This window comes from Tinamus guttatus, unplaced genomic scaffold (assembly GCF_059628265.1).
Source record: "Tinamus guttatus ecotype Peru unplaced genomic scaffold, ASM5962826v1 Tinamus_guttatus_pri_ptg001465l, whole genome shotgun sequence".
Taxonomy (NCBI): Eukaryota; Metazoa; Chordata; class Aves; order Tinamiformes; family Tinamidae; genus Tinamus; species Tinamus guttatus.
Window position 1 is genome coordinate 45,869 of NW_028289999.1, and position 11,125 is coordinate 56,993.

The 11,125-nt window shown below is 66.5% G+C and overlaps 1 protein-coding gene across 1 annotated transcript; it reads left to right on the forward strand.

The window, feature by feature from the left end:
* Positions 1–7,785: 7,785 nt before the first annotated feature.
* Positions 7,786–10,896, forward strand: LOC148590319 (gamma-secretase subunit PEN-2-like). The gene is made up of 3 exons (XM_088539185.1): positions 7,786–7,846; positions 9,660–9,764; positions 10,757–10,896. Exons 1-3 carry the CDS (start codon positions 7,786–7,788, stop codon positions 10,894–10,896), a joined length of 306 nt encoding a protein of 101 aa, XP_088395311.1.
* The last annotated feature ends 229 nt before the right edge of the window (positions 10,897–11,125 follow it).

Below are 11,125 nucleotides of genomic sequence, written 5' to 3' on the forward strand. Positions count from 1 at the left end.
CCCTGTAGCACCTATGGGTGCCCTGTAGCGCCCGGGGGTGCCCCTATGGAGCTTATGGGTGCCCTATAGTGCCTAGGAGTGCCCCTATAGCACCTATGGGTGCTCCTGTAGAGCCTATGGGTGCCCTATAGCACCTATGGGTGCCCCTATAGCACCCAGGGGTGCCCCTAGAGCGCCCAGGGGTGACCCTATAGCACCCGTGGGTGCCCGTATAATGCCTATGAGTGCCCCAGAGCTCCTGGGGGTGCCCCTATAGCACCCAAGGGTGCCCCAAAGTGCCTAGGGGTGACCCTATAGCACCTATGGGTGCCCCTGTAACGACCAGGGGTGCCCTATAGCACCTATGGGTGACCCTATAGCGCCTATGGGTGCCCTATAGCACCCAGGGGTGCCCCTGGGGGTCCCTATAGCGCCCACGGGAGGGTGCCCATGTCTCCCCCCGGCCCAAGGTGCCACCGTCCCCTGTGGCCGCCAGGTGCCACCTGGTGCCACCCGGTGCCACCCGGTGCTGTGCGGTGACACCCGGTGCTGCCTGGTGCCGCGCGGTGACACGTGGTGACACCCGGTGTCACGTGGTGACATGTGGTGACACTCAGTGCTATGCGATGATGCCCGGTGATGCCTGGTGCCACCTGGTGCCACCCGGTGCCACTTGGTGCCACTTGGTGCCATGTGGTGACACTCGGTGCCACTTGGTGACACCCGGTGCCATCCGGTGCCACCCGGTGCCACCCGGTGCCATGTGGTGACGCTGAGTGACACCCAGTGCCACCCGGTGCCGCCCGGTGCCACCTGGTGCCATGTGGTGCCCCCTGGTGGCACTTGGTGACGCGCGGTGCCACTCGGTGCCACCCGGTGCCCCCCGGTGCCATGTGGTGACACTCGGTGACACTTCGGTGCCACCCGGTGCCACCCCGTCCCCGTCCCCACAGGAAGTGCACCTTCGACATGTTCAGCTTCCTGGCGTCCCAGCACCGGGCGCTGCCGGCCGGGCCGGAGCCACCGCGACACGAGGACGAGAGCCCCGACAGCGGCCCCCGGTGAGGGGGGACATGGGGACATGGGGACATGGGGACATGGGGACATGGGAGGGGACATGGGGAGACATGGGGACATGGGGACATGGGAGGGGACATGGGGACATGGGGGGACGGGGGGGACACGGGGACATGGGGACATGGGGGGACAAGGGGGACACCTGGGGACATGGGGGGACGGGGGGACATGGGGACACAGGGACATGGGGACATGGGAGGGGACATGGGGACATGGGGACATGGGGGGACGGGGGGACGGGGGGACATGGGGGGACATGGGGAGACATGGGGGGACATGGGGACATGGGGGGACACCTGGGGACACGGGGGGACATGGGGACAGGGGGGGACATGGGGACATGGGGACATGGGGGGACATGGGGAGACATGGGGGGACATGGGGACATGGGGGGACATGGGGACATGGGGGGACACCTGGGGACAGCGGGGACACAGGGACACAGGGGGACATTGGAGGGGATATGGGGACACATGGGGACACCTGGGGACATATGGGGATACAAGGACAGCGGGGACGACGGGGGACACATGGGGGACATGGGGGACGTGGGAATATGGGGGGACACGAGGGGACAGTGGGGACACAGGGATAGCAGGGGACACAGGGGGACACGGGGACAGGGGGACATGGGGACACGGGGGGACATGGGGACACGGGGGGACACCTGGGGACAGCGGGGACATGGGAGGGGACATGGGGGACATAGGGGGACATAAGGGGACATGGGGACATGGGGACAGGGGGGACACGGGGGGACAATGGGACATGTGGGGACACCTGGGAACAGTGGGGACACAGGGGGACATAGAGGGACATGGGGACACGGGGATAGCAGGGGACATGGGGACACAGGGGGACACATGGGGACACAAGGACAGGGGGACGACGGGGGACACATGGGGACAGCGGGGGACATGGGGACATGGGGACAGCAGGGACAACCTGGGGACACCTGGGGACACTCAGAGACACGTGAGGACACCTGGGGACACCTGGGGACCTCCTGGACACTTGGGGACCTCCCACACACCTGGGGACCCTTGGGGACATCTGGGGACCTCCCAGACACTGGGGACACCAGGGGACACTCGGACACCTGGGGACCTCCCAGAGACTTGGGGACACCTGGGGACACGTGGGGCCCTCCCGGCCGCCGGGGCCCCCTGACCGTGTCCCCCTGTCCCCGTGTCCCCCCGTGTCCCCCTGTCCCCCCGTCCCAGCCGGGCCACCAGCCTGGAGCTGCCCATGGCCATGCGGTTCCGGCACCTCAAGCGCACGGCCAAGGAGGCCGTGGGGGTCTATCGGTGAGGAGCGCGTCACCGCGTCACCCGGTGTCACCCGGTGTCACCCTGTGTCACCCCGTGTCACCCCGCGTCACCCTGTGTCACCTGGTGTCACCCGTGTCACCCCGTGTCAGCCCGTGTCACCCCATGTCACCCGGTGTCACCCCGTGTTACCCGCGTCACCCCGTGTCACCCACATTGCCCAGTGTCAGCCTGTGTCACCCACGTCACCCGGTGTCACCCGGTGTCACCCACGTCACCCCATGTCACCCCGTGTCACCCTGTGTCAGCCCATGTCAGCCTGTGTCACCCTGTGTCACCCGCGTCACCCCATGTCACCCTGTGTCACCCTGTGTCAGCCTGTGTCACCCTGTGTCACTCCGTGTCACCCACGTCACCCTGTGTCACCCACGTCACCCGGTGTCACCCACGTCACCCCATGTCACCCCGTGTCACCCTGTGTCAGCCCATGTCAACCTGTGTCACCCCGTGTCGCCCTGTCAGCTTCCGTCACCTCCCGCCACCTGTCACCCCGTGTCACCCACTCTCGTCACCCCGTGTCACCTCGCGTCACCCTGTCACCTTCCATCACCTGCTGTCACCTCCTGTCACCATCACCCCGTGTCCCCATCGCGTCCCCTCTGTCACTTGTCCTGTCACCCACCTTGCCAGGGGTGTCGGGGGGTCCCCCAGGGGGCTCCCGGGGCTCCCGTGTGGGTCCCGTGGGTCTCACACGGGTCCTGGGGGTGTCGGGGGGTCCCATGGGGGTCCTGTGGGTCCCGGGGGTGTCAGTGGGTCCCGTGTGGGTCCCGGTGGGTCCCGGTGGGTCCCGTGGGTCCCGTGGGTCTCACGCGGGTCCTGGGGATGTCAGTGGGTCCCATTGGGGTCCTGTGGGTCCTGGGGGGTCCCGTGTGGGTCCCGGTGGGTCCCAGGGCTCCCTGTGGGTCTCATGTGGGTTCCGGGAGTGTCAGTGGGTCCCGTGGGTCCCGTGTGGGTCCTGGGGGTCCCGTGGGTCCCATGGGTCCCATGTGGGTCCCGTGTGGGTCCGGTGGGTCCCGTGGGTCCCGTGGGTCCCGGTGGGTCCTGGGGGTCCCGTGTGGGTCCCGTGGGTCTCACATGGCTTCCAGGGGTGTCAGTGGGTCCCGTGGGTCCCGGTGGGTCCCGTGGGTCCCATGTGGGTCCCGTGGGTCCCGTGTGGGTCCCGGTGGGTCCTGTGTGGGTCCCGTGGGTCCCATGTGGGTCCTGGTGGGTCCCGGTGGGTCCCGTGGGTCTCCTGTGGGTCCTGTGGGTCCAACGCGCCCCCCGCGCCCCCAGCTCGGCCATCCACGGCCGGGGCCTGTTCTGCAAGCGGAACATCGACGCCGGGGAGATGGTGATCGAGTACTCGGGAATGGTGATCCGGTCGGTGCTGAGCGACCAGCGCGAGAAGCGCTACGACAGCAAGGTGACACCTGGGGACATGGGGACATGGGGGGACAGGGGGACATGGGGGGACATGGGGGGACATGGGGACACGGGGGGACACGGGGGGACACGGGGGGCGTTGGGATCCGGTCGGTGCTGAGCGACCAGCGCGAGAAGCGCCACGACAGCAAGGTGACATGGGGGACATGGGGACACCTTGGGGACACCTGGGGACACCCCTGGGGACATGGGGACACAGGGGGACATGGGGACATCCCAGGGACATGGGGACATTCGGGTTTGCTCCACACTAATGACGGACACGAGAAGCGCAACAGGAGCAGGGTGGGGACACGGGGACACCCTTGGGGACACTGTGGGGACACCTGGGACACCCTGGGGACATGTGGGGACATGGGGATGTGGGTGTCACCCACCCGTGTCACCTGTGTCACCCGTGCTACCCGTGTCACACACGTTACCTGTCACTGGTGGCCCCTGTCACACGTGTCACCCGCACTACCTGTGTCACCTGTCCCTGTGTCACCCGTCCCCCATGTCCCCTGTCCCCCGTGTCACACATCACCCGCACTACCCATGTCACCCATCCCACGTGTCCTGTCACCCATGTCACCCCGTCTTGTCACCCGTGTCACACATGGCCCACACTACCCGTGTCACCCGTCCCCGGTGTCACCCATCCCGTTTCCCCTGTCACCCATATCCCCTGTCACCTGTCACCCATCACCCGCGCTATGTGTGTCACTTGCCCCGTGTCCCCCGTCCCCATGTCACCCTATGTCCCTTGTCACTCGTGTCACACGTCACCCGCACTACCCATGTCACCCATCCCATGTCCCTTGTTACCCATCACCTGCACTACCTGTGTCACCTGTCCCGTGTCACCCGTCCTTGCATGACCCGTGTCCCCTGTCACCCGTCACCCATCACCCGCACTACCCATGTCACTTGTCCCCTGTGTCACCTGTCCCCCATGTCCCCGTCCCCGTGTCACCCATGTCCCCGTGTCACCTGTGTCCCCATCCCCCGTGTCACCCATCCCATTTCCCCTGTCACCCGTGTCCTGTCACCTATCGCCTGCACTCCCCGTGTCCCCGTGTCACCCGTCCCCCATGTCCCCCGTCCCTGTGTCACCTGTGTCCCCATCCCCCATGTCCCCCATCCCCGTGTCACCCGTCCCCGTGTCACCCATCCCATTTCCCCTGTCACCCCTGTCCCCTGTCACCCATCGCCCGCACTCCCCGTGTCCCCGCGTCACCTGTCCCTGTGTCACCCGTCCCCCATGTTCCCCGTCCATGTCCCCCGTCACCCATTACCCGCACTACCCATGTCACCCGTACCCTGTGTCACCCGTGTCCCTGTGTCACCCATCCCATTTCCCCTGTCACCCATGTCCTGTCACCCGTCACCTGCACTGCCACCTGTCCCCGTGTCACCCGTCCCCCATGTCCCCCATCCCCGTGTCACCCATTCCCCATGTCACCTGTGCCCCCGTGTCACCCGTCCCCCATGTCCCCCATCCCCATGTCCCCCATCCCCGTGTCACCCATTCCCCATGTCACCTGTGTCCCCGCGTCACCCGTCCCCCATGTCCCCCATCCCCGTGTCACCCATCCCCGTGTCACCCATTCCCCATGTCACCTGTGTCCCCGTGTCACCCGTCCCCCGTGTCACCTGTCCCCATGTCCCCCATCCCCGTGTCACCCATCCCCATGTCCCCCATCCCCACGTTACCCGTCCCCATGTCACCCGTCCCCCCGCGTCACCCGTCCCCGTCCCGCAGGGCATCGGCTGCTACATGTTCCGCATCGACGACCTGGAGGTGGTGGACGCCACCATGCACGGCAGCGCCGCGCGCTTCATCAACCACTCGTGCGAGCCCAACTGCTACTCGCGCGTCATCCACGTGGAGGGCCACAAGCGCATCGTGATCTTCGCGCTGCGCCGCATCCGCCGCGGCGAGGAGCTCACCTACGACTACAAGTTCCCCATCGAGGAGCCGGCCGCGAAGCTGCCCTGCAACTGCGGGGCCAAGCGCTGCCGCCGCTTCCTCAACTGAGCGGCCGGGGGGCGCCCGCGGCCTTGGGAGGGGCAACCGGGGCCTTCGGGAGTCAACTGGGATCTTCGGGAGTCAACTGGGGTCTTTGGGAGTCAACCGGGGCCTTCGGGAGTCAACTGGGATCTTCGGGAGTCAACTGGGGTCTTCGGGAGTCAACTGGGATCTTGGAAGGGTCAACCGAGACCTTGGAAGAGTCAACCAGGGCCTTGGGAGAGTCAACCGGGGCCTGGAGAGTCAACCAGGGCCTCAGGAGAGTCAACTGGGATCTTCGGGAGTCAACCGGGATCTTCGGGAGTCAACTGGGATCTTGGAAGGGTCAACCAGGGCCTTGGAAGAGTCAACCAGGGCCTTGGGAGAGTCAACTGGGATCTTCGGGAGTCAACTGGAGTCTTTGGGAGTCAACCGGGGCCTTGGACAGTCAACCGGGGCCTTCAGGAGTTAACCAGGGTCTCGGAGAGTCAACTGGGTCCTCGAGAGTCAACCGGGGCCTTGGAAGGGTCAACCAGGGCCTTCAGGAGTCAACTGGGATCTTCAGGAGTCAACTGGAGTCTTTGGGAGTCAACTGGGGCCTCAAGAGTCAACCAGGGCCTTGGAAGAGTCAACTGGGATCTTCAGGAGTCAACTGGGATCTTGGAAGGGTCAACCGGGGCCTGGGAAGAGTCAACTGGGATCTTCGGGAGTCAATTGGAGTCTTTGGGAGTCAACTGGGCCTTGGACAGTCAACCAGGGCCTTGGAAGAGTCAACTGGATCTTCAGGACTCAACTGGGATCTTCAGGACTCAACTGGGATCTTCAGGAGTCAACTGGGATCTTCAGGAGTCAACTGAGCCCTTTGGGAGTCAACCGGGGTCTCGGAGAGTCAACCAGAGCCTGGAGAGTCAACCAGGATCTTGGAAGGGTCAACCGGGGCCTGGGGAGTCAACCAGGGCCTTGGAAGAGTCAACCGGGACCTTCTGGAGTCAACCGGGATCCTGGAAGAGCCAACCGGGGTCTTCAGGAGCCAACCGGGATCTTGGGGACTCAACTGGGATCTTGGGGAGCCACCCGGGCCCTTCAGGAGCCAATGGGGGTCGTGGGACCCGGCGGGAGCCTTGAGGAGCCGGGGGGGAGGGGGGTCACGGGGAGCCAACGGGGATCGTGGAAAAGCAGCGAGGATCATGGGAAGCCAAGGAGGATCATGGGAAGCCAAGGAGGATCATGGGAGCCCCAACAGGGCATCATGGGAGCAGCCCGGGCCCCCCCATGGGCGCCGCGGAGCCCCCTGGAGCCCCCCCCCCCCCCCATCCTCCCCGCAGCCCCGTTCACTCTGGAGCCTAATGGTGGCGGCGCCTGTAGATACTGTACAGCCCCCTCCCCCCCCCCTTTTCTATGCACTTTGGTTTTTTATTTAAGGCGGCGGAAGCGGCCGCCCCTCCCCCCCTCCCCTCCCCCCTTTGGAATAAAAGAGGCTTCTTTGGACCCCCCCCGTGTGTTGGGGGCGCCGCGGCAACATGGCGGCCCCCGGGAGGCGGCGCGGTGCCGTACAGCAAGATGGCGGCCGCCGGGGCGGGGGAGGGACACACGCGGTGCTGCGGCAACATGGCGGCTGCGCGGTGCCGTGCAGCAAGATGGCGGCTGCCTCGTCGGGGCTGTACACGCACATATACGGCGCCGCGGCAACATGGCGGCCGCGTAGTGCCGTACAGCAAGATGGCGGCCTCCGCCCCGGAGGGGAGGGCCGGCGCGCCGCGCTCCCATTGGCCGCGGCGGGTCACGCGGCGGCCGCGCGTGCGCAGTGCGCGGAGCGGCGCGACGAGGTGCGCGGCCCGTTGAGGGCCCGGGGGGAACCGGGGGGCGGTTGTGGGGCCCGGGGGCGGTTGTGGGGCCGGGATGTGGGGCCGGGGGCGGTTGTGGGGCCCGGCGGCCGTTGGGGGCGGTCGGGGGTCGCTCTAGGGCGGCCGTCGGTCCCCAGGTGCCACCATGAACCTGGAGCGGGTGTCGAACGAGGACAAGCTGGAGCTCTGCCGGAAGTACTACCTGGGTGAGCCCATGGCGGCCCACGGGACCCACGGGGACCCATAGCGACCCATGGGGACCCATGGGACCCACAGCGACCCATAGCAACCCACGGGACCCACGGGGACCCACGGGACCCACAGCGACCCACGGGGACCCACAGCGACCCACAGGGACCCATAGCGACCCACGGGACCCATAGCGACCCACGGGGGCCCACGGGGCCCCACAGCGACCCACGGGGACCCATGGAGCCCCATAGCGACCCACGGGACCCACGGTGACCCATAGCGACCCACGGGACCCATAGCAACCCACGGGGACCCATGGAGCCCTATAGCGACCACGGGGACCCATAGCGACCACGGGGACCCATGGAGCCCTATAGCGACCGCGGGGACCCACAGTGACCCATGGGACCCACAGCGACCCACGGGGATCCACGGGGACCCACAGCGACCGCGGGGACCCATAGCGACCCATGGGGACCCACAGCGACCCATGGGGACCCACGGGACCCACAGCGACCCACGGGGACCCACGGGACCCGTAGCGACCCATGGGGACCCATGGAGCCCCATAGCGACCCATGGGGACCCATAGCGACCACGGGGACCCATGGAGCCCTATAGCGACCGCGGGGACCCACAGCGACCCCCGGGGAGCCCCGCGGCAGCCCATGGGGACCCTATAGAGCCCTATTGCACCCCATAGCGACCCACAGGGACTCACAAAGCCCCCACAGCCCCATAGAGTGAGCTATGGGGACCCTATAGAGCCCCACAGGGACCCACAGGGACCCACAGGCTCTGGGGCGGGGTATTTACGCAGGTAGTTGCCCCCCCAGGCGGGTATTTACCCCTGGGGCAGGTATTTCCCCTGGTAGTTGCCCCCCAGGGTGGGTATTTACCCCAGTATTTACCCCCAGGCGGGTATTTACCCCCTGGGGCAGGTATTTCCCCTGGTAGTTGCCCCCCAGGGTGGGTGTTTCCCCAGTATTTACCCCCTAGGGTGGGTATTTCCTCCCATATTCCCCCCCCGACAGGTATTTCCTCTGGTATTTGCCCCCGGGTGGGTATTTGTCCCTGGGGTGGGTATTTACCCCCCAGGATGGGTATTTCCCCTGGTATTTACCCCCCAGGGGGGTATTTACTGCCTGGGTGGGTATTTACCCCGTATTTACCCCTGGGTGGGTATTTCCCCTAGTATTTACCCCCGGGGTCTGTATTTCCCCGTGGGTGGGTATTTACCCCGGGTGGGTATTTACCCCCGTATTTGCCCCCCGGGGTGGGTATTTCCCCCGGGGTGGGTATTTACCCCATATTTACCCCCGGGTGGGTATTTACCCCCGTATCTGCCCCCCAGGGTCTGTATTTCCCCCTGGGGTGGGTATTTACCCTCGAGTGGGTATTTACCCGCTATTTACCCCCCGGGGTGGGTATTTACCCCCGGGGGGTATTTACCCCGTATTTACCCCCGGGGGGGTATTTACCCATATTTGCCCCCCGGGTGGGTATTTACCCCGTATTTGCCCGCCGGGGGGGTATTTACCCCGGGGCAGGTATTTACCCCGTATCTGCCCCCCGGGGGGTATTTACCCGGTATCTGCCCCCCGGGGTGGGTATTTACCCCGTATCTGCCCCCCGGGGGGTATTTACCCCGTATCTGCCCCCCGGGTGGGTATTTACCCGCTATCTGCCCCCCGGGGTGGGTATTTACCCCGTATTTACCCCCCGGGGGGTATTTACCCCGTATTTACCCCCGGGTGGGTATTTACCCCGGGGGGGTATTTACCCCATATTTGCCCCCCGGGGGTATTTACCCGGTATTTGCCCCAGGCGGCTTCGCGCTCCTGCCCTTCCTGTGGCTGGTCAACGTGCTCTGGTTCTTCCGCGAGGCCTTCGTGGTGCCGCCCTACAGCCAGCAGCCCCACATCAAGCGCTGTGAGCGGGGGGCTGGGGGGGGGTCTGTGGGGCTGGGGGGGGCTATGGGGCTGGGGGGGATCTGTGGGGCTGGGGGGATCTATGGGGCTGGGGGGGTCTGTGGGGCTGGGGGGATCTGTGGGGCTGGGGGGGGTCTGTGGGGCTGGGGGGGGTCTGTGGGGCTGGGGGGATCTATGGGGCTGGGGGGGGCTGTGGGGCTGGGGGGGATCTATGGGGCTGGGGGGGTCTGTGGGCTGGGGGATCTATGGGGCTGGGGGAGATCTATGGGGCTGGGGGGTCTGTAGGGATCTGTGGGGCTGGGGGGGGTCCATGGGGCTGGGGGGTCTGTGGGGCTGGGGGGGTCTATGGGGCTGGGGGGTCTGTAGGGATCTATGGGCTGGGGGGGCTATGGGGGTCTGGAGATAGGAGGGTCTATGGGGATGGAGGAGGGTTAGAGGGTATCTATGGGGCTGGGGTATCTATGGGGCTGTGGGGGGGTTGTGGGGATGGAGGATCTATGGGGATGGAGGGGGAGGCTATGGGGTGGGGGGTTGGGGGGTCTGTGACACTGGGGGGGTCTATGGGGTTAGGGGGGATCTATGGGGCTGGGGGATATGTATGGAGCATGGGGGGCTCTGTGGGGCCGGGGGTATCTATGGGGCCAGGGGTATCTATGGCGCTGGGGGATTCTATGGGGCTGGGGGATTCTATGGGGCTGGGGTGTCTATGGGGCTGGGGGTATCTATGGACTGGGTATCTATGGACTGGGGTATCTATGGGCTGGGGTATCTATGGGGCTGGGGTATCTATGGGGCTGGGGTATCTATGGGGCATGGGGGGCTCTGTGGGGCAATGGGGGGTGGGTCTGTCTATCTATGGGGCTGGGGGCGCCATGGGGGGACGGGGGTGTCACGGGGGGGTCCCCAATGTCCCCCCGTTGTCCCCCACGTCCCCGCTCCCTCTCTCGGCGCTCGGCTCGCCGCCCTGCGCGCTCACTCCCCCCCCCCCCGCAGACGTGCGGCGCTCGGCGCTCGGCTTGCTGGCCTGGCTGCTGGCGGGCGCCGCGTGGCTCTCGGCCTTCCAGAGGCTCCGCCCCCGCTGGGGCGCCCTGGGCGACTACCTGGCGTTCACCGTGCCGCTGGGCACGCCCTGAGCGGAAGTGACGCGCGCGCGCGCCCCGCCCAATAAAGAAGCGCGCTGCGCCCAGCCCCGCCCCTCGGCGCCGTTTATTGGCCGGCGCGGCGCGCGGGCGCCGCCTATTGGCGCTCGTACATGTCGCGCAGGACGCGCATGCTCTCCGCGTAGCGCTGCTGGTTGCGCTGCGACGCCTCCTTCCACCTACGGCGGCCGCCGAGGGGCACAAAGCGGCCGTGGGAACGCGC